This window comes from Panthera leo, chromosome F3, assembly GCF_018350215.1.
Source record: "Panthera leo isolate Ple1 chromosome F3, P.leo_Ple1_pat1.1, whole genome shotgun sequence".
NCBI classification, from domain to species: domain Eukaryota; kingdom Metazoa; phylum Chordata; class Mammalia; order Carnivora; family Felidae; genus Panthera; species Panthera leo.
Genome location: NC_056696.1, coordinates 24,807,398 through 24,831,502, shown reverse-complemented (window position 1 = coordinate 24,831,502; position 24,105 = coordinate 24,807,398). Strand labels below are relative to the sequence as shown.

Here is a 24,105-nt window from a genome sequence, read left to right as displayed (position 1 = left end):
CACCCCTGCCCCATCGGGACCTGCCATTATCCTATAGCCTAGTAAAGTGACTGTAATTAAATAGATTAGACTTCTGTTTTTGGTAAAGTAAAAGATTGAGAACAGACTGCTCTTTAACCTGAGATGTGGAAAGGCCAATCTACTTGGAAGTCAGTTAAAATGATTTTGTGTGTTAACTGATAAACTCAACAGACTTCCTTCCCTGAATGTTGTATCTTCAGATTTTTGCATTACTCTGCATCCTTTCAAGACCTCAGATTCCTGGGAATTCAGGTTTTTCACCATTTACCTGACAAGGTTTTGTAAGTGGAATATTAACGATTCAAGTGTGGCTGTCTGTACGGCGGTAAAGACACAGCTCTGGGAGCAGGACAGCTTGACAGAAACTCTAGGGCTTGTTCCTTAAACTCTTGGCATCTGAGCTTTCCCTATGTTGTTCTTAGGGTGAACAGATGCTTGTGTGCAAGCCCTGTGCCCGGCATGGTGAATGCCACATTGCTGTGGAATTGCTATTGGTACCATTGGTACCTAAAGGATGGCTCTGGTCTGAATCAGTCTGACTTCCTTTGACTCGAAGATAAAAATTAGCCTGTGACTGGGGTGCTCCCCTGATGGTTTTTGCATTTTGCCCGCATTCAGCCAGTTGAAGCTGGAGTCCACAGAATTGTGAAATGTTGGAGCTTGGGACCGTCATGTGATTTACGATTTCATCTTATTTTAAACTTTCAAGCAACATAATTGCTGAGCTTTTATTGTCCTAAAAACGCGGGCCATAAAAAACTCAGTCTCTTAGAATTCTCTCTGTCTCTCTTACAATGCTGAGGGATTCTTCATGATCTCAGCCTCTATTCTGTTTAGGTATGCTCCCTCCCTCCCCCACGTCTGCCTCTGCAGATCTGTTTCCAGACTGCCCACACTGAATGGAGACCAGGAAGGGAGCCCAGCTGTTTTCCTTGTGTCGGCTTTCTGTGCTGAGCAGGAATTGCTGAGCAAAGAGCAGCATTTCTCCAGGGAGGTTCACAAGGGTAGTACAAACCCTGTCTGGGGTTTTTCTTTTTTTCTTTTTTCTGAATTATTATTAAAAACTTCTGCCAAGTACTATCAGTGTGTGTATGTGTCGGGGCGGGGCGGGGGGGAGGGTAGCACACCAAGCCTGAAGCGCAGTTGGACCAGCCTTTAAAAACTATCAACTTGAATGAAGCAGGAATGTCTTGCACTTCTTCAATTTTCTACATTTAACAGGAGACAGTTGCTCTCAGAGAAAGTCATGTCTGATTCCACAGAGTGTTGTGCAACCTTGCTCAGTATTCAGTAAGACAGCACATAATTAAAATTCCTTTGAAAATGGTTGCCCAATGATTGACATTTGTTCCAAAATACATCATAATAGTAAATGCTTAAACTGTTATTCCAGTGAAGTGTTGTTTTTTTCTTAATGGAAGGAAAATAAAAAAAATTTTTTTTGCAAGGGTGATTGAGCTTTTTTAAAACATTGAAGGAATCTGATGCATTTATGGCCAGTCTTTCTCTCAAAGAGCTGGCAGTCCTGCAGGGGAGATCAGAGTAAATTGAGAAGAGCAAAAGAAAGCAATATGCAGAATATAAGTGAGTTGCCTAATTGAGACTAGAATGCTCTTGATTTTCCAGAGAGGAGGAGATAACGAAGACCTGTTTCCCTTCTAATACGTTGTCATAACTGTCCCTTCAAACACAACCGACCTTCAGTATTCCTTTGAAGCAATCTGATGTGCCTGCTTCCCCAGGACGAATGCTGCTCAGCGCTAGAAATCTCTGTATGCCATGGCTCCCTGGAGTTCTTCCTGTCTGGTGTCTCTCTGTGCTCCAGTTTCCATTTCTGCATGGAAATCCTAGATTCTAGACAGATGCTTTTGTCTGTGTTTTCAGAAGGAAAGGACCACTATGATGCACCCCACAACTAGGAAGGCTGTATCTTTAAGACCTTCTTGGATGCCCCAGTTTATGAATACCACAACAGCAATCATGATTAGAGAAGTCTGCCACCGAGCCAGGATTTGAATGCTAAGCATTGTTGAGCTCACCCAAACATCAACCTTACAAAGCCTCAGCAAACTTAGAGTTGACTACATGTCAGAGGATTTCGAGTTGTTCTTAAAGAGTCACACCTCAGGTGTTAAATCCACGAATGCCAAGGGGCTATGATAACATCATACTGTTTGTTTGACTTCTGAGTGGTGAATGCATGCATCATGTAGGAATAAGTATAATATGTGAGTGGCCCATAGAAATCAGAACTTTCCACCATTATGTTTGGTAGTATAAATCCCTCAGTTCTAGAAAAATACTTCAATGTATATTAGTTTTGTTTTCCACATTTGGGGGGAGGTGAGTACTTTATTTGATATCAGTAGGAGGTCTCAGCAGTCTTATAGTCTATTCATGTTAAAGATGAGGAAACTGAGGCTGAGAACAGTGAAATGGTTTGCCCAAGGATTACGTAGAGGACTTACTACGTAAGTCTTACTTACGTACTTACTTACTACGTAAGACTTACTACATATGATTTGAACAACAGTCTTCTGACTTGAATTCCAGTGTATTTGGTACTATGCCATTCTGAACCCTTTAAATAAAACTAAAATGCAAAGACTGTTCTTGATACATAGACTTTCAGTTGGAAGAGTTGGTGATAATCACAGATAAAGAAACCTGTCTTATCTGGATAGGTCATGAGCTCATTAGGAAGAAGAATGAAGATGGGAGAAAGGAGAAGTAGGAGGAAAGAAAGAGCAGAAACTCAAGTAATCATGGGAAAAGACTGGAACAGGGCAAATACCAGACATTTTCAAGATTAGAAGAAATCTGAATCAAGTTACAAAATCAAAAGATTTCTTCAGGCAGAGCAAGGGTTTATGTGTGTAAAGGCAATAAAGTAGAGATACTGTATTATTAATGCCTATGAGGGAATCTGTAGGGGCAGAAGAGAAGCAGGGCCCTAATAGATAAAGGCTAGAGACACCAAACCATTCCAGTAAGGTTCTGAATATTAAATAGGTTCTGAATATTCCCTTCCAAAAATATGTAAGGAAGAGAGGGAAGGAAAAAGATAATGGTTTAGAGGGATGTCTCATATATTATTTACTGAGATAGGAGGGAAAGTCAAATTCAATAAAGTAGAGATTGACTTATCAAACAAAGTCTGGCAAGGGGATTAGTAAAATAAACACAGCTTTCAGTGAAATTGTGCCCTAGCCCTTATTTTTAAAGCCATGCTTCAGAAAGTTTGTATCCATGAGAAATACGGATAATTTTTATCAAATGGCGAGAACAGACACTAGTAATGGCAAATTTTTATGTTTTTAGATTGTCATTTAGTATTTATGTTTTTAAGATTAGCCGCTGAGGGGCTGCTTATTTGCTTTTGGCACTTAATGACTGTTTAGGATATGGAGCCATCAACTGGGTCCCTTGTTATGACCATAGAAAATGTTGTGACCTCCAGTCAGTGATTACTTTTGAAGGAATGGGAGAAGTGGTATTATATATTATATCTATATTTTACCATAAGCATAGTATAGTAAATATTTTAAAGGAAAAATACAGACCTTAAAAGCACAAAATGTAAAGAAGTTAATGTAAGGAAATGCCTACTTTCTCATTGATAATAATCATGTGGTTATTTTTTGATTATTTATATAATTATAATGACAAGTTATTTTCACCAACTTGTAACCGCTGTCAATTTCTTATAAGACAGCTACGATTTGTAAGTATTGGTTAGAATGATCTTTGAATTTAACCAAACCGGAAACAAAACGAAACAAAACACAACACAACGCAACGTGTTTTGGCTTTGGTGGGAAAATTAGGGCTCTAGGATTTGAAGCAAAGTGACCTGTGGAACCCTCGCATGGCTTTTCTCATCTGCAGATTGTTTCTCAGCGCCAAGTGAAAGCATCTGCCTTCCATTGCACCAGACTTGCCTTCCCTCTTCTTATTTCACTTTCCTGTTTCATGAAGTAGAGGCAGTTTACCGTCATGACCCTTTTACAATTAGAAAAGGCATTGCTCCAGCAATTTTCTTTTTAAAAATTTCAGCTCAGTTTTGCTTCTCTCTGCTCTCTGACCAGATATTTGCCTTTAGATACATACAGCTGCTTTTCTCCACTCCATCTCAAACTTACAGTGATGTCATCATCCAGTGGTTTAAAGATTTTTTTGTTTGTTTTGGGTATCAAGTATTTTAGGATGACAGTTTTTCAAATCTGAGTTCCAAAAAAGCTCATAGGCTTATGATATTTTCGACCAACTATTAAGTGGAATTGAAGATTCTGCCTTTAGGTTTATAGTGATTTCATCTTAATCATTGAATGGCTTATATTAGCGGTATTTGCATGGAAGGTGGCTTGTAAGCCTTGACCATGTGTTTTTAAAAGGAAGGCAGGAGTTCAACTCTAAGATATGCAGCGTGTCAGAGGTAGAGGGTTTACATATGCCTCTTGTTTTAATTCTAATGAAAAACCGCCCCACTCTACAGACTTCCAGCTCACTTTAGGGAAATTGGAAACCTATAAATGTATGAATTGTTTAAAGAAGGTATGGAGTGGAACTTTAGATTTGAAGAGGAAAAAGGTGGATCAGCAGCATGATTGTCTATATAATTTGGGGGCCTAGTGCAAAATGAAAATGTAGGGCTCTTTGTCCAAAAATTAAGAAGTTCAAGGCAATGATAAAGCATTCAATCAAACCTAGGGTTCTTCTGAGCATGGTCACACCTATAAAGCCTGCCCTGGTCAGAAGTTGAGATGGGGGTGGGATGCCCATGGCTCAGTTGGTAGAGCTTGTGACTCTTAATCTCAGGGTTGTGAATTGGAGCCCCATGTTGGATTTAGAGATTAGTTCATAAAAAAAGAAGTTGGGATGGGAGTAAGAAGAAAAAGGAATGATCTGTTTTTTTCCAGGATGTTTTCCTCTCTGTATCTTTTCCACTTTTACCTGGGTACTCATCAGATGTGACCATCTCTTAAGTGGCTACCATTGGACCAGTTAGCTAAGACACTGACACTTTAACTCTAATCCGTGGGGGAAAGGGCAGGAGAGGGAGGTCTCATTCTACCAGTGATGGTTGGGTGGAGGGTGAGGGTTGAAGTTCTGCTGAAGTGGCCTAGGAGAGAAAGCACAAACTTAGGAACTCTATGACTTTCTACCAGTATATTAGATGCATTGTATCTAATTTTTCATTGCCGTAAAATGGTGAAGTCTATCTTACAGGGTTATTATATGGAGTAGAGATAATGCAAAAAATCCTAGCACAGTGGCTGGTGTGCAACGGGAGCTCAATATATGTTGCATATATGGTCTTTTTTTTTTTTTAATGAGTGAGGAGATATACTGAGGATGGGTGAAAAGACCTCAAGTCTCAGAAGGATCTCAAAATGCTTGAAGAGCCTCCTAGGAGCTGGCTGCCTCTCTGCTTCCATCCTTAGTTACCCAGTGCTTTGTAATGGTTTAAAACCCAGAATTGCATCTTCTTCCCAAACAGGACAAGAAACAATCTGTGGGAAGTCAGTACACAGTAGAGTTCAGTCTCCGACACTGAAAATTTGCCAACTCTCACCCACACTCTAACGATGAGAAAGCAGCTGTGGGCAGCAGTGGAGTGAAAGCCATGGGGTCACTGGGATACATTACGCTTACAGATGTTCCATTGTTCACCCTGAGATTTTGTAGTTTGCCTGTTTTGTCCATTTAGGTTTCCATGATATGCAAAGGATACAGCCAAAGCCATTTTATGTAGCTTTTCCACTTTGTTTTGATTTATTATTTGTTGTTTACAGTATTATCTCCAATAACAATGATGGAATTTCCTTCCCTACTTATCTGGCCTGTTTCCATTTTGCTTGTTTATTTTAATTTCCTTTTTTTGGACTGAAACCTCCACATGACTTTCCTTTGTTTATTTCCTTGCATGTATGTGTCAGCATCATTTATTAGCATATCCTCTCAGATGAACTTTGTTCATTAATTACAAAGCTTTTGTTTCCTGGTTCCTAGTAGGTTTGTATTCAGTGCTCCGTGTTTCCACGTTATTACACGATGGTTTTGGTTAGCAGTTTCCTCATCACTGCTCTCTGCAAGCAGATGGCTTGCTTTCCATGGCTTCTAGGTGGAGCATGTGAGGCAGAGAAGTAGTCTACTGCAGAAGATGCTTTTCTCAAATCCTTGGTCAATCAACCCTACTCGTCTTATCAAGGCCGATTTCTGTTTACTTTTATTTGGACAGTAGGTTATGTGAGCATAAGACCTGCTTTTTGCAGACATGCTTAATTCCTTGAAGACATTTCCATGAAAACTAGTCTGTCGTTAACTAATGAGCAATTTCAGCTTGCACTATCAGCTGCTCGGGGATGCATGATGAACGTTAGACTTGGCTCTTCCTTATGAAGAGCATACAGCCCACTAAATCCATAAAAAAGTGAAAGAAAAGAGGCCATTTGACTTTCACATCTGTTATTTGAATATATTGGATCTGTTGCCTCATTTTCTCTGGATTCTCATGATTTACTGAATTAGCGAATTCATCAAACATCTGTCTAGTATTTATATATGACACCATCTCTAGTGTCAAGATGCTTAAAAGACCAAAAGGTAGAAATAGAGTTGAAAGCAAAGAAATATAATAAAGTGTAACAGGAGGCACAATAGAAATCTCTCCAAAGTATATAGGGAGACTAACCAAGGAGGAAAGGTCTTTATTCTCTTGGAGCAGGGGTGGGAGGAGATGTCACAAACAAAGGCTAAGGGTACTAGATATATTTGAGATCCGTACATATCTTCAAATGGCTGGAACAGTGGCTGAGGATGCAGCTGAGTGTGGCGGAAGAAGGGAAGTGGGGAAGCCAGACATAAAGGTCTGTGGTTGCCATTGTAAGGAGTTGGGATTTTATTCTCTAGGAAAAGTTTTAGGTGGGTGGAACATCCTTATCAGATACACTTAAAAAAAAAAAAAAAAAAAAAGGATCCTGAGAAGGATAGATTCAGTGGGACTTGAATGGAGGCAAGGCGATTCCTTAGGACAGGATGGCACGCAGCAGGCATGATGTGATTCCAAACAAGCCAGTGGTGGGTGGAAAGAGGTCAAGGAAGTTAGGCTTTATAGAATTGGTGTCAATTTTAAAATATTGTCTTTACAGCAACTGCTGATGAAACTGAGGCTCAGGAAGGTGATGTAGTCAATAAATATTGAGGAGAATATTTCTCCGTGCTTCCACTGCAGTTGGAAAAGATGATGATTATGGCATTTATCACACTATGATGTAAGACACCATATTGTGATTACTTGTTTATAGCTTCTTCTGCCCTGAAACATTAAGCTTCTTAAGGTTCAGAGCAAAACTACCAAATTACTTGTGTATGCCTAGCACGGAGCCTCGTATCAACAAGTACTCAGTAGATGTTTGAAGAGGAAAAGTTCTGACACCAGAGTCTCTTCCACGTGCAATACATGACATGGAAACACGAAGACTCCACTCAGGCTTGTCTTACACCTGCCCATTTCCATCCCCCATCCTGAGGGGGCCAGAGCAAAGTGACAAATAGGTTTACTGGGCAGATGAAGCTTTGTACTTTTCTCTAAAATTTCTATCACTTCATCCTTTCTCAAAAAGCATCCCTCCCCCAAGAAGCCTGCTTTAAAATAGCAATAATGAATATTTAAAATATGAAAAGTGGCCGTAAAAGTTGATGCCTATTGTGACACTGTCTTCTGTGGTCTCGCTATCCACAAATCAAGCAGGATAATTTGCCTTCGTATCTTTCTTTTATGGTAATTAATGCTTTAACCTGGATCACACTTTATTCTTCCACACAGGTCCGTAATGCCTCCTGCCTGGCTCTTTCAAGATGGAGGAGAAACCGGTGGGAGAGCCTACTCAAGTGGTGTCTAAATTCAAACTTTCCACCAAGGGAGAGAGTGCAGGACACTGGCTGGTGGAGGACCATGCGCGGATATGGGAAGTTCTAAAGACAGAGGAGGTAAGGCAACTCTAAATGACTCAATTGGTACAACGGTGGATTTTCTTAGACTTGAGACTCTAATTCTTCATGTAGTCAACACCACAGGCCAGTTTGGCAAAGTTTTATTCAGGGGCAATTGGCATACTGATGCCCAGTGAATGGTAGGTCAGGAGCGTGTCTCTTGGACATTAATAACTCCACAGTGATTTAGCCAAAACATGGCCCTGACAGGGCTTCAAATACCCAAGTAGACATTTTCCTTGTAGAATCCCACCAATCATAAATTGGAAATCAAATCATAGTGAGAAAGTTAATTCCTAAGGATCAATCATAATGTGTGGAATCATATCAATTCATTGTTTGGCAGCATGAGGCTAAGTGTATCAGTTAAGGCTCTCTGGTTGCAGGCAACAGAAATTAACTCTAATTTAAGGAAAATGAGAAATTATTGGAAGGTATTGGGAGGCTCAAAGAATTGATGAGAGGTTGATGTAAACTAGACTTGGAGCTGTGCCTGTATGGTTCAGTCAGTTGAGCATCCAACTCTTGATTTCAGCTCAGGTTATGATCTCACAATTCATGAGATCAAGCCCCATGTCAGGTTCTGTGTTGACCGTGTCGAGCCTGCTTGGGATTCTCTCTCTTTCCTCCTCTCTCTACCCCTCCCCCTGCTGACATGTGCTGTCTCTCTCTCAACATAAATAAATAAATAAACTTTAATAAAATCAATTAAAATAAAATAAGGAAAGAAAACATGAAAGAAAGAAAGAGAAGAAGAAGGAAAGAAAGAAAGAAAGAAAGAAAGAAAGAAAGAAAGAAAGAAAAAGAAAGAAAGAAAGAAAAAAAAGGAAGGAAGGAAGGAAGGAAGGAAGGAAGGAAGGGAGGAAACTAGGCTTGGAAAGAAGATAGGAGCCAAGTCAGCAAGAGCTGCTCAGGGTACTATTCCTGGTATAAATTCCAGTCTTTTCCCCACCCCCTCTTTATTCTTACAACTGCCAAGCTTAGTCACATGTCTTTTTCCTGGTTATTATGAAAAGGAGAAAAGAAACTTCCATGAGAAATCATTATAGCAAGTCCTCACGGCACTTGTGTGTTTGGAATCCACATCTTTAATATCCATATGTTGTGGCAGTTCTAATTTAAGAAAGTAACAGAACAACTACAGTCTTAAGCATGTGAATACTGCCCAAGCAAATGTAAATCCTGTCTGTAGGGATAGCTGCCCAAAAGTTTTGTGTTTTTTTTTTAAGGAATAAAACTCCCCAGAGAGCAGTTGAAGTCTCTACATATCCCACCCAATAAGACCAAGACAATGGTCAGATAAATGAGGTGCTGAGGGCACAAAACTTAAGGAAGCACTCACTCTTAGGTTTGTGTCCTGCACTTGCGCAAACTTGAAAATTGATGCGTCCTTATATTTTGACGTGCCTTGCTTGCCTCACCCTAAGGCTGGCTCTGCCCCCCAATTTTATCCTTCTCCCCCTTTCCCCAAGGTAATCCCTCTCCTGAATTAAGCTTTCATCATTCTTATGCATATTTCAATATATATAATTTATACCTGTTATCCACATATCCAATATGTAGTATTGATTTATATCTTTTAAGTTTTGTATAAGATTTATATTATGTATCTACTTTTATAGCTTGCTTTTTTTAAAAAACTTAATATTTGGTGTCTGTCTTACCTGTTTTCTGTGCTTGATATATGTATTTCTAACTTATTCACATTTTACTGCTTTTTATTTTCTATTGATTGAATCAAGTTTGTTTATTCTCTTATTAATCTTTAGGATTTTTTTTCAATACAGGGTTGTAGAATACATTTATTTAGCATAGATATTTGCAAGTGGGCTGCTGGATTATAAAGTATGAAAATATTCAGTTTTATTAGTTATTATCAGATTGATTTCTAAGACGAGGACATGAGTTTATATCCCCACTAGCAGCATATGAGAATTCCCCTTGCTCCGTATTCTCACCAGTTACTGATATTATCAGACCTTTAAATATTGGCTGATCTGATTGTTTTGAAATGGGACCTTCTTGTTTTAGTATGAATTTTTCCATGCGGATAATTAATTATCCTAGTACCATTTTTGAACATCCATAATCTTCTTTAGTTTGTAATGTTCTCATGTATCCTGTTTCTTTACATTCTCTCTCTGCTGATGTGATACTGCCTCAGCCTTTTAGCTTTAAAGGAAACATGGATATCTAATAGGACATGTCCCTCCACTGAATTATTGCTCTTCAAAATTGTGTTGGCTGTTTTTGGAACTTCTATTTTCAATATGAATTTAGGATGAGCTTATCAAATTCTGAGAATATAAAGAAAAAGCAAAGTCTGCTGGGAACCCAATTGGGATTGAAATAAGTTTGTTGATTAATTTAGGAGTATCAACATTTTTATATTTAGTGAATATCTTGTCTAATTATCAGCTTTAAAGGGCATGTTTCAATATTCCACTCTGACTCTTCCACTCTTCCAGTATTTTATTCTATACCACTTTGCTGTAAGATTTTCATAACTAATATTAAGGGAGTTTTTTTCTTTTCCTTTCTTCTTTTGCTAAATGTTAATTTATTTACATTGTAATATTTGATATCTACAAAATAATATACATGTAAGTTATAGAGTATGATATTAAAACAAACACTTGTGAGGTCACAACTAACTCGTATGTGGATTCTTCCAATCCTGTCCCCTTGATTCCTTTCCCTGCAAAGATAACTATTTTCTTGAAATCTATGTTTGATTGTTCTTTAGCTGTTTAAATGTTTTTATTGAATATATACGTATCTCCAAATAATATTATTTAGTTATGTAAGCTAGTTATATAGTGTTATATATATGATATAGATCTGACTTCTTTGGTGACTCGCTTCTGTCACTCACATGTTTCTAAGATTTTTAGTAGTAATTCATTAATTTTCACTGTTGAATAATATTCCATTATGTGGTTATACAATGGTTTATTTATTCACAGTTACATTCATGGACATTTTAATTATTTAGTTTTTTGGCATTATGAACAATTTGCTATGAAGATCCTTATACATGTCTGTTCCATGGTATAAGAGTGCCCTATGTGTAAGAATCTTTCTAGGTTATTACCTATTAGGTGAATTTTGTAGTTGGGTATGTGCAAGTTCTGTTTTGCAAGTTATTGCCATATTGCTTTCAAATAAGTACCAATTTACACTCCCACGAGCAGTGTATAACATTTATCTTATTCTACATCCTTGCCAACTTCTACAATTGTCAGATTTCTTAATTTTTTCAATCTAGTTGTTATAAAATAGAATCTCATTCTTTTACTCATCAATTCTTGATATATCTCAACTCCATCTTAGATAATTTTTCTTTTCCTCTCTCTTTTTTTTTTTTAGAGTTTACTTTTCTGAGAATCTAACTATAGCAAAAGTCTTTCTTTTCTTTTTTCTTTTTGTCTGAAGATGCCTTTATTTGGAGTCTACTCTTAGAATGATAGTTTCGGTGGGTATAGAATTCTAGGTTACTTTCTTTAAGTACATTACAAATAATCCATTGTCCTCTGCCTTCCATTGTTTCTGTTGCAAACTAGCTAAAAGTCTAATTTTTATTCCTTTGGATATAATGTCTTTTATAGCTATCTAAACCTTCTCCACATTTTTGCTATTTTGTAGTTTCATTCTTCTGTGTTGAGGTGAGAATTTCTTTTTATTTAACTTCTTGGAATTCATAGGGCTTCCCAAATATGTGGATTGTTATCTTTCATCAGTCTGAAAAGATCTCTGTAATTTTCTTTTCAAATAAACAATTGTTTTTGCTTCATTCTACTTCTGTAACTCCAAGATTTATGTTTGTTTTTCTCATTCTTTGCTTATGGCCCTTAACCTCTCTCTTAGAGTTGCTATCTTTTTTTTCTCTCTGTGTGGTATTCTGATTAATTTTAAATTCTTTTAATGCACTAATTCTTTTTTCAGTTGTATCTAATTTGCTCTTTAACTCAAACACTGAATTTTAAATTTCAATTATTCTGTTTTTTACTTCTAGAAGTTCTGTTCTGTTCTTTTAAAATTTTCTAGTAATTTTTTTTAGTGTCTTGCTTTCTATTCATATTTTTTATTTTTAAAGACTATTTGTCAAGAACTGTAAAGGCTATGAAATTGTATGGTATTTGCAAGTTAGCTTGCCAATGTTGTGTAGATACTGAAAAAAGACACGAGACTCTTGTCTCGGAGACAAAAGACTATTTATTATGCACAGAAGAAACAGTAGCCAGAATGTCAGCATGTTTGTTTTGGTTCCTTATGTTGCCGTTCCTGCAGGGCCTATGTAACTGCCTCTCTAGGAAAAGATCACTGACTTTGGGAAACTTTCCAGTTTATAGTAGATAGTGAATAAGCCTGCAGTTTCTCCTGAGGGGGAGATATTACCTTATCCTTTAAGGTTGACGGTAGGCTGCAAACACAGGCCTGAAAAATGGTCTGGTAAAGATCAGCCAGGCCTTGATCTTTTGGCATACAAAGCAAGCCAGGAAGAAATGAGAGACTCATGGAGGAGTGTTTCTTAACAATATTAAATATAATAAAAATAATATTAAATATAATATTCTGAGTCGGCAATGCTGATAAATGTGGGTCTTGTTATGCTATGTGTTCTTTCTGTTGCCTTTTGCACATGATGTTTTGTTTCTTTGTGGGTTTTATGATTTTCAACTGTGGATTCATTTTTCTTGGAATGAAGGGAATTTTCTCTATAGAGAATTTGCATTTACTTCTGGGAACACTACCAACCAGAAGTCACTTTAAAGTAAATTCTTAGCTTGAGGTTTTTCAGACTACTCCAGGTGAATACAGGCTGGAAGCCTGTGGATGAGTATATTTGTGGTATTAGTTCCAAGGGGAAATGATTCCCTCCTCCCCAACCCACCCCTGCCCCTATTCATATTTTAAGATAAGTAATTTTCCTGGTGCTGTCATGGAGGGCATGTCTTTCTTAGTTCACCTTAATGTGGAGGGAATCACATTTTGGGGTCCTCGTTTTATGCAGTGGAATTTCCTGTAGATTCTCTCTCTTGAGCCAGCCCTGGATTTTGTCTGTTAGTCTGTGTGTTGTTTAAAGTAATAAAACCTGTATTAGTTAGAGGAACACTAATGCTGTATCAAACACAGTCAAAATTTTAAGTGGCTTCACACAATAAAAGTTTATTTCTTAATCACATAATAGACCAATACTTGAGTTCATTCTTAAAGGAAAAGCATAAATTATCCCAGCAAATGGGATTTTAGAAGAATGGGAGAAAATATTCCTGGAAGACAGAAAAGTGTGTAAAAGGCAGTATTAGAGAGAACGCACTGCAGTTTGGAGCATTTGTAGCACAAAAGGGATGGCAAGAGATGAAACTGAGAGGGACCAAGTAATGAAAAGTCTTATGTGCTCTCAGAAATTCAGAAATTATCTTGTGGGCCTTGGGAAGTCAATGAAGGGTTTTAGGTGGCGCTAGTGGCATGGTTGGATTTGTTTTTTTAGGGGGTTCCTGGGTGGCTCAGTCAGTTAAGCATCTGATTTTGGCTCAGGTCATGATCTTGTGGTTTGTGAGTTTGAGCCTCACTTGGGCTCTGTGCTGACAGCTCGGAGCCTGGAGCCTGCTTCAGATTCTGTGTCTCCCCCTCTCTCTGCCCCTTCTCTGCTCATGCTCTGTCTCTCTCTGTCTCAAAAATAAATAAAAACATTAAAAAATGTTTTAAAAAAAGGATCTGTTATTTAGAAATGTTACTCTGTCAGACATGTGAAGGATGGCTCGAACACTTTGAAACCTTCTAGTTCACCTTGGTCTCTTTCTTTTTTTATCTACATTGTGCTAATCTGTGCTCAATGGGGGACTTATGTGGGGTTGTTCTTTTTTCAGGATGGGGACTCTCTCACTTCAACTAAACAGTCTGTCCTTAAGATCATGTTCATTAGTTTTAATTCTACAGCGCTATAAACCCAAAGCATTGGCATACTGCTGGACACAGGTTGAAATAAAAACGTGATTAATTGATGAATCGTTTTCATAGTATTTATGTGACCATATAACCATTATTTCTCAGTAATATGGTAATATGTTGTTTCTCTAAATTGTAACATCCACCAAAATATTGCCGTCTGTGAGTACAGAGGCGATTCATTTGATTCACCATAAAATAGCACTAAGTAGTGGTGATTTTTTTTTTTTTTTTGGTCGTTGCTGATTGAATTTTCATTGAGTCATCTGCCATGCCACTGGACTTATCTGTATCCAATGTTTTACATTTGTGAGAAGGCTGCCAAGATAAGCAAGATATCTGTGGCTGTGGAACAGAGATGTTCTCTGTGTGAAATGAAACTAGTGAATGCCTGTATGGAGACTGGACATCTGACCTCTTCCTCTCTATCCAGCTCAGGAATGGGGCCCCACATTGTAACATCACATTCTTGGAGGAAGAAATAGTAATGTGTTCATCATGCATGCTTTGGAGATTAAATCACACTCATCTGAGGGACAGGAAGAGAGAGAATTAAAATACAAAAGTAGATGACAATTTGGATGAGCAGTAGGGGTGCATTGCAGTAATCTTTTTAGAGCCAGCTCTTTGTTGAGCCTAAAGGCTATGGTTCGATGACAGAATTAGGGTTCTTCTTTGGGATTCTGAATGAATTTCTTTTAAGCTCTGCCACAAATTTTAGTGTGAGGCAATGGGATAGAAATGTCCTGCTTAGGAAGTTATTAATATATAAAAATGCCTTGAAGTATTTTTGCTGGAATGAATAAAGTAGATGTATCATCAGTAGCAGGAAATGGAATTTTGAGACTGAATAATATTCAATTGGGGTTTGTAGGGGAGGGAAAATATCATTGATTGAGCACCTTCCCTGTGTCAAGAATTAGATATAGTTGGCACTTTCATATCCATTAATATATTTAATTGCCACAGCCAAAGGTGTATATTTCATAAGGATTTTGAAGATTAGAGATTAAGGCATATGCTCAAAGATACATATGGTAAGTGGCAGAGTAACATTCAAACTCAAGTTTGTCTCTCTTCATTTGTATACTCTTATTTCCTCATGAAGTTGTCTACCAAAGTTGTTTATTTTTCTTTTTAATATATGAAATTTATTGTCAGATTGGTTTCCATACAACACCCAGTGCTCATCCCAAAAGATGCCCTCTTCAATGCCCATCACCCACCCTCCCCTCCCTCCCACCCCCCATCGGCCCTCAGTTTGTTCTCAGTTACCAAAGTCGTTTAAATCAATCTGATTCTACATTTGGTTTCCTTGCCCAGACTTTAACTCATCCTGGCCAGGGCACACAGCGTCCTTAGCTCAATAAATGCTACCAGGCTTGCTTTCATAGAGCTTGGCTCTGCAATGTCTGGTGGGAGTAAACACCAACGTACCCAACGAGTCATAGCTTTCTTCATTCCTCAGAGTGCTGTCCCCGTGTGTGTGCCTGGGCTTCCATCTCCGTTCTCTCGTATAATATCCCAGGGTCTCATGGAGGCTGCACCCGGCCCTTAACCTCATCCTATTGAAATGGAGCCCTAAAACTCTGCTAAACTCTTTGTAGCTCTCATTTCTGCACAGCAGAGCTCTGCTCTACATACCCCAAGCTGTTGATTGGGGCCCAATTGTGAACAGTCTGATTGTTTGGAAGCTGGATTTTTTCACCCATTTCCTGAGCTCTTGTTGCTTCCTTGGACATTAAAACCTGTCAGAATCACATCAGTGTTTTCCTATGCCCTTGAGACACTGCTCACCAAACAGGTTATTACCATGGGGCACACACTTTTTATCAAGGGGTCTCTCTAGCTCCAATCTACCAAGTTTGTAGCTTCTTATTTTTATCCATCGGCTCTTGTTGCCAGAGCCCCACATTGCCCAGTGTAAGACCATTTGAGTTACGGCACATGACATTTTGAATAAGTTTCACAGTCTAAACCACGGGGTGAGGGATGGGGACATTCTGGATATCAAAACTTTCATTGTAGTTACATTTCAGTGTTGGTGTGAAAAGGTGCTTATGTATCACCTCTTCACAGAAGATATCCTTGACCCCTCTGGTCAGGGTTAGTGACCCCGCTGTGTGGTCTCACAACACCTCTGCTTTTCTACCTTGTAAGACCTATCAAATGAAAGGTACTTGTATTTATTTATTTATTTATTTATTTATTTATTTATTTTTTCAACGTTTTTTATTTATTTTTGGGACAGAGAGAGACAGAGCATGAACGGGGGAGGGTCAGAGAGAGAGGGAGACACAGAATCGGAAACAGGCTCCAGGCTCCGAGCCATCAGCCCAGAGCCTGACGCGGGGCTCGAACTCACGGACCGCGAGATCATCGCGGGGCTCGAACTCACCGACCACGAGATCGTGACCTGGCTGAAGTCGGACGCTTAACCGACTGCGCCACCCAGGCGCCCCGGTACTTGTATTTATATATTGCTGTCTCCCAAACTAGAATGTCAGCTCCTCAAGGCCAGAGCCTCTGTCATATTCACCTATATATGCCCAATAATATTTACAGTGTTTGGCACATAGCGGGTACTTAATAAATATTGAATACAGAAAATATACAGAGGGACTAAGAACGCGGACTCTGGAACCAGACTTGCTATGTGAACTTGTCACATTTCTTAATCTCTCTGTACTTCAATTTCTTCATCTATAAAAATGATATTCTAATAAGATTGTTGTGAGAATGAATTGAATTATAATGTGTATAATGCTTAGAATAGTGTCTTCTACATAATAAGCAATAGATGTAGACTTCTATTATTGGGGAATGAATCTGTGAGGAGGGAGGAGTACAAAGTGTTACACTATATTGGCCTATCAGTTGTATAGTAGTTGCTTTTACTCCCGCTATCAGAATTTAGGAGTTCCCCGCATTTCGGAGGTCCCCACACTCCAGGAGCCTTTCTATGTGGTTAAATGACTATAGAAACTTGAACTGATGGACACAATTGCCTGACTCTAATGAGACTACCCTCACTAAAGTTCCTACAGAGTGATCCTTCAGGCAGGAAGACAGTCAACCCAACTGAATAGCATTGTGTTGAGATATACAAATAATTTTGGGGTAGTGGTCAGATGTGTGTGTTTTAGAACCACTTAGCTTCCTCCCCCCTTACCCTGTGTGTGAGGTGTGCCCCTCAGGGGCAGTGGTCAAGAATCAGAGAGGACAGGCTGGGTTCTAAAACTTGTGTTATACTGGCTGCTGATTCAAGTTGCTCAGGTGATGATTTGAGTGGTAAAGCAAACCCTTCTAAGATGATAAAATAAGACAGGATTGATATGAAGATAGCTTTCTCCTGTAAAAATCTCGTAGACACTTTGTAACCAATTTAGCCTGCTCTGTTTGGCTCCCAGTTCTAGAACAAACCCTGCGTTCACTATACCAGACATGAACATTTCTTTGCATTTTGATACAGAGAGTACAGGAAACTCTAGGTAAATTTAGGAAGGAAGGAAGGAAGGAAGGAAGGAAGGAAGGAAGGAAGGAAGGAAGAAAGAAAGGAAACCAGTTTCTTGAGGGCCTCAAAGTCTTTCATTCATGGGGCTTGCATTCATGGGGATCTTAAATCTCCAAGAAAAAGTTTGCAAAGCAGTTTTGTTTCAGGCCATTGTTTTCCACAATCTGTTCACTGTAAACTTCAGGATCTCTTTTTATTCCCTTGAAAACCCCATTGTGTCAGGAGAAGCTTGGCATGAGGCAGTAAACAGGCAGGGGATGGGGGAGAAGAGCTTACCAACTGAAATTGTTCCTATGAAAGGGAAAGGAAGTGTCTTCAGTCCTTTAATCCCATTTCTCCTTTTAGGATGCAAATACGAGGAAGAAATGACATTATTTAAATTTGTTCTTGGATTATAAATGTAGAGTGTTGGGGAGAGGTTGCATGTCTTCCCACCGCAGTGACTATTTTAAAGGCCCATCCTTTCCCAGGGGCCCAGGAGAAGAAACAGTTGAAATCCTTCACTATGAACTCTTCTTCTGTGACCTGGAATCTGAGATATTCACCTGATTTACTTAATGGAAATCCTGATCTAGGACTGTCAGGAAACTTTATAGATGAAGAAAATTTCAGTGAGGTAAAGATTGAGGGGTGGGGCATTACTGATTGTAAAAGATGAGCACCCTTTAAAGAATTTAACTCCGATGTCAGTAGCCCCAATGTCTTTACACATCGTGCTGGTCTCTCTGTTTAGAGTGCCCTTCCTTCCCCTTTCCTAGCTGGCATTTACTCATTCCTCAGACTCTAGGAATTGTCTTCCATCTCCACAGACCATGTTGTGTGCCCTTGTCATTTTCCCCTTACTCTTTTTTAGAAAGCCCTTGGTGTCCTCTTTATATACATTTGTCACATTATATGGCAAATGCTTATTTCAGAATCTTTTCTAGTGTACAATGAGCTCCTAACAGGAGGAACTGTGTCTGTCTTATTCAGATTACATCACTGCAGTGTTGAGATGTTGGTTGAATGAACTAATGAATGAACAAAGGAACGGACAGATAAACCACCATCTCACATGTTGATAAGAGCACCTGAGAACACCCAAGTGACAGAATTTGGCAGGGGCGGGGGGTGGGGGTGGGGGTTGGTTGGTGATATTTTCTCTGATATAAAAGGGTAGACCCAAGGCCCAGAACTGTATGTGGTATCCTGTGGCTTGTACTTGCCAATAAGAAGAGCCCATTACAATTTTATTGGATTTCTGAGAAATAAACAACATATGCGTTTGGTAAAAATACAGTGACAATAAAAGCAAATAGCTTGATGAAAGGAGTCCTCAGTGAGCTGAATACCCTCTCCACCCACTCTTGTTCACCCTATGGTCAAATCGTGTTTACAAACGAACTCACTGTTGCCTCAAAACTTTCATCTTAAGTAGGATGAATGCAGCCCAAGAACAGATCTGAATTGTTTCAGAGTAAAAATGTTGATCAGGGAAGCTAAAAATGGCAGAGACTGGAAACATTGTGATGGAAGAATCATGCCATATCAAGGTGGGAGGAGATATTTTTAAGGCGTTGTTGCGGGTGGTAGATCTGTGAAAGCAAAAGCCGGAGCCAGGATTTCAACTGGGAGTCCAGTAGTAGTACAATTTGCTAAGAGAAGTCCAAAGTACTGACAACACTGACACAGAAGGCCAGCCATTCCCACATGCACAGGACTTACTGGCAGAAATGTAGCAAGCCTCTTGATACAAAGTATACACACAAGGACAAACCATCCCTTTTGGGCAGGGAGCAAGGTGTCATCCCTTTGCTTTCTTTTTTTTTTTTTAAGTTTGTTTGTTTGTTTGTTTGTTTGTTTATTTTGAGAGAGGTCAAGACAGAGCGAGTGAGGGAGGGGCAGAGAGAGAAAGAGAGAGGGAGAGAATCCCAAGCAGGCTCATGCTCTCAGTGCAGAGCCTGTCAGGGGGCTTGAACTCATGAAACCGTGAGATCATGACCTGAGCCAAAACCAAGAGTCAGACGCTTAACTGACTGAGCCACCTAGGCGCCCGATGGTGGCATCCCCTTTTCTGAAGGGAGGCAGGGACCACATGGAGGAAGATGCAGAGGCTTAACGAAGTCACACTGGAACTATAGAGCCATGCAGGTGCTGACCGTTAAGCAACTGTAAGAATTTGAACTGAGGGGCGGCTGGGTGGCTCAGTGGGTTAAGTGTCCAACTCTTGATTTCAGCTCAGGTCATGATCTCACTGTTTGTGAGTTTGAGTTATGCGTTCGGCTCTACGCTGAGCAGAACCTGGTTGGGAGTCTCTCTCTGCCCCTACCCACCCCAGTCAACATAAATAAACTTAAAAAAAAATTTGAACTGAGAGCTGAGAAGATATATGGAGAAAAGAGCCACATTATTCATCCCTAGGTTTCATTTTTTTTCAATTGTGAACACAAAAACACCGGACACTGTAGAAATCATAAGTGACAGCCAGTTTTAAAATATGACTCTTAAATATCTAGTCACCTTGTAAAATCTTTTCATGTCACAACCAGTCATTGTAGAAATAGAAACTTTCTGGGGCTATCTAGTCAGAATGTAGCGTGTCTGTTAGTCATCTTTAACCAGTCGGGGGCCTATTCAGTCTCTTAATGCTATTTTCTCACTGCTTCCATGGTTGCATGTTTCTTTTGCAGTGAAGAAACATCCGTGGCATTATGCCACCACTTAATTCTTATTCTTTAGCTAAATTACCCAGAATGCTAGTGAATGCAGTGCCCCGATTCACTTAATTTTCTGCACATTTATGAGATAGTGGCACATGACCCATAGTAAGCACTTAATTGACATTTTTAAATGATTGGGTACCTATCATATGTGAAAGTGTTATTTCTTGCTCAAAAAGTGCAAGCTCCTTCCAGACATGATAGGATTTGAGGATTTAGGCAATAAAGAGGAAAACCTCCTGGATTTTGGATTTAGCTAGCATTTGGTTTGAATGTGGGAGCAACATTTACTGGATGTATTATCTTGGGCAGTAGTTAATCCCCTATGCTTCCGTTTCTTCGTCTATAAAGTGTGGATAATATTCTTTGGGAGGGGGTTGAATATACAACATGTATGAACCATGTAGGACAATGATTAGCACATAGCAAGTGCTTGATAATATTATTTCCATTTTTCTCTCTGTAGTTAACTCAGGACCGATCACAGAACCATTTGAGTTTTGGCCCTTTGGAAAGTCTTGAATAGAGTGAAATTAATATGCAAAACTGTTAACATTTGTCAATTACAGATGGTCGTAATAATGAGCATGATTATATCTATTTCTATTTCTGTGTATGTTTTACAATTCTGAAAATTAAAGCAAAAGTAAATAAGTAAAAAAATATAGTGACAGATATCATTAAATAAAACATCTAAAATAAATTAATTTATACCTTAGTAAATAAAGAATAGTGAATTATTTACTCAATAAATATTTGTTCATAGTTCAGTTGTTCAATAAATATTTGTTGAGTAAATACTATGAACAGGACTGATGTCTTACGGAGTTTACAGTCCAGGGGGAACACAGATTAAAACAAACATAAAGGCATCATACACATAATCAGGAAAGTAAAGGGGAGATACAGGGTTGTAAGGGGTCACATAGGAGGACTATTTTGCCTGAATTTGGGAGGTTAGGGAAAGCTAAGAGTAATTAATGATATGTACGAGTACGTGACGTATAAACCAAGATGTGGAGAATGAACAGGGTGAACTATACCAAGAGTTGCGGGTGGGGAGGGAAGTCCTTTGCACACGAAGAGGGAAAAGCATGTGCAAGCGCATAGAGGCTAGAAGGGGTGGGGGATGAAGAGTGCTTCAATACGGATGGAAGATAGGCTTCAAAGAAGAAGTGGTAGGGGGAGATGAGGCTTGAAAGGAGGTCAGGGGCAGATTGTGAAGGGCCATAGAAGTTTCATGCTTCCTGGGGAAAGTCTGCCCACCAAAATATCCAGACCTTTGTCTGCCACTGTGGGTGGCAGTCTCCATTTTTGTGCCGATGTTCTTGGTGCTTAGGAACTGATAATTCAGTGCTTGAAGTGTGATGGAATGCTGTGTTTTCTGGGGAGCCTGAAATCATGCCGCTGCTATTTTTAGTGGACAGAAACTTACTCTAAGTGCTTCAGGTGAATAAAATGAGTACAAGAAGTTCTGTTTCTTACATATTTTCAACTTAAGAACGTCCACAGATGGATTGAAGCTATCCTGAGCTGCAGTACATTTCTGCCTGCCATCAACAGATTACTAGCAGTGGGTTGTTTAATGTCCTCCTGGCCTTAACAGAAAAACAGACTTGAAGATAGCCTTTGGGAACCTAACTTGTAAGTAGATGAGCTTTGTAATAAAAAGTTAACGCTGTCATATTTTTCTTGGACTGCTGGTGTCCTCTTGCATCAGATGGATTAATGTTTGTGTCCCTGATCTTGAGGTTAACTAGAGTTTTTGAAAGTAATAAAAATTTTACAATCTGCAAGATTTTTCTTTTAACAAAACCAATGGCATTTGTCCATTATCCTATGGAACTAGCACAAATAGCGTTTGGTTTGGAGACTCTGGAATATAGTTGCACTGGGGCAGAAATGAAGAAGAGTCATTACATTCTAATGACAGTCATTCACAATATCTGATCGTGTTCAAACACAGGACCATTACACATGGTTCCATAATGGAAAATAAACGGGGCAGACAATTCAGTATACACAAACCATCTGGTGACCTTGCCAGTGACTCCTCAGAGAGGGAGTTGATAGGAAAACTGATGATCTGAGATTATGATTTGCCCAAAGTTGGAGAATAACATCATTAAACTTGAATTCCCAACTGTTGCTTCATGCACTTGGTTTTTCACAATTTTGTAAGATTCTCAAGCATCCTAAGCTTTGCCAATTCTGGTTGCATGATAAAGCTCCTGGCTGCTTTATTTTAATTTGGGAGTATACTTTTTATTGTCACTTGAATTTTTCATGATGACAGTGTTCCCTTCCTTCACTCCCTGCCTTGACCTGCCTCTTTCCCTCATTAATATTGAAAGAATTAACATCAAATTTAAAAGTGGGACGTTTGAAGGAGTAGATTATCTTTATAGTTTGTTATATGTGTCCAAGAAAAAAATCCTTAAGCTATAACTCTGGGTAGCATTTTTCTTTCCTCCAGTTCCATTTTTTTTTTTTTCTTATTTAATGTGATCAGTAGTTCAAAGCAGAATCTATTCTTGGCTCCGTTTCCACCCCACTAGTTTTGACTTTTAGATGTATATGTGGAGTCTTGTTCTCAGAGGAAGATCTAAGGAGCCCCTGTTATAAGCATGGGGTTAACCACCATAAGGCACAGCTGGTGCAAATCAGCATGATGCAGCAATAGCTCTGGCAGAGCCTGTGTTTAGGATTAAATAGTAAAGGAGAAAAGGGGCCCTGTACTATAGGATAGAGAAGAAGGGAAAAGCTAAGGAGGGAGAAGGGGGGATATCGAAAATAAATAAAAGAGGGAAGACGTCAAGAGAATGGGGGTTTTCCTAGTGACCTCATAAACAAGTAGTAAGGAAGAGGAACCACATAGTATGTAAGATATATTAAATAAAATGGTGTTCATATATAATGCTTCATGGTTTGGAGAGATTTGGGGGCATCTTATTTTAGAGAGTATGTTCCAGGTCTTTAGGGGGTAAACAGAAGAACTGTGGATAGCTTGATAGCCCACGAAGAACTGGGTAAGGTAAGATTCTTGAAAGATGTTGGAAAGAATAGAAATTCTAGAAAGGGAAGAGGGTGTGGACTCCATAGCTCAGATTCTCTGTACACAGTCTCATTTGATGTATGGCTTTCATGGTTCAACCATGCCTTAGATTTTGAATAAAGATATACATGGTCAGCGTAAGTCTCTCTGGGTAGGGTGACATACTTTCTGAGATCATTAAAAACAGGCTCAACCTCCAGAGAATTAGTTATTAGTTATAGCTCTCCCTGAGGCCTGGCTTCAGTGCTTCTTTGAGGGCAAATTCCAGCCCCCTGGCAGAACTGTATGCCTGGCACTGTGGATCTGGGAGCCTCCAGTAGACTTCTTTTGCCAGTCTTTCAGGGACCACCTGTAGGTAATTGAAAGCAACAGAGAAGGCAAGACTCCCTCCTCCCCTAGTGGACAGACTCATGTTCTAAGTGAGCAGTGTGGCTGCCCATTTTCTGGAATCAGGGATTAAAAGTGGTGATTCTTATTTGTGGCATTGCAAACTTTGCTTATCTTGAGATCAGAGAGCTTAAGGTTGCAGATGTACTCAGATTTCAAAGTATGTAAGATGGCCCCCAAGGCTAATTCTAGGTCAAGGGGAGTGTGTCAGATAGCCCCCAAGGCTAATTCTAGGTCTTTATATGTGCTTCAGATATGGGTGCATATGGTATTTCAGATACTGTTTATGTGTGCACGTTACATTGGAGAAACTTCAAAAACAAGGAGATAGATAAAAGCCTGAGGAAAGAGTTTGTAAATTTGTTTCTTTTTATGAGTGCTGGAAAGGTATCACTGTTGGGTTCTGTGACCCAACTGGGGAGGGTGGGGGGAAGTATTTAATGCATAGTGTGTGGGTGAAAGGGAAGAACTGGGGCAATTCC

General features: G+C 39.2%; 1 protein-coding gene across 4 annotated transcripts in view; it reads left to right on the top strand.

Moving 5' to 3' along the window:
• RGL1 (ral guanine nucleotide dissociation stimulator like 1) overlaps nt 1-24,105 on the top strand; it is a 254,758-nt gene that overhangs the window by 87,444 nt on the left and 143,209 nt on the right. For all 4 annotated transcript variants that reach the window (XM_042924546.1, XM_042924547.1, XM_042924550.1 and 1 more), the window contains one exon: nt 7,850-8,013. In XM_042924546.1, coding sequence (XP_042780480.1) covers nt 7,882-8,013 — 132 coding nt within the window. In that variant the 5' untranslated portion in view covers nt 7,850-7,881. The remainder of the gene's footprint in view (nt 1-7,849; nt 8,014-24,105) is intronic.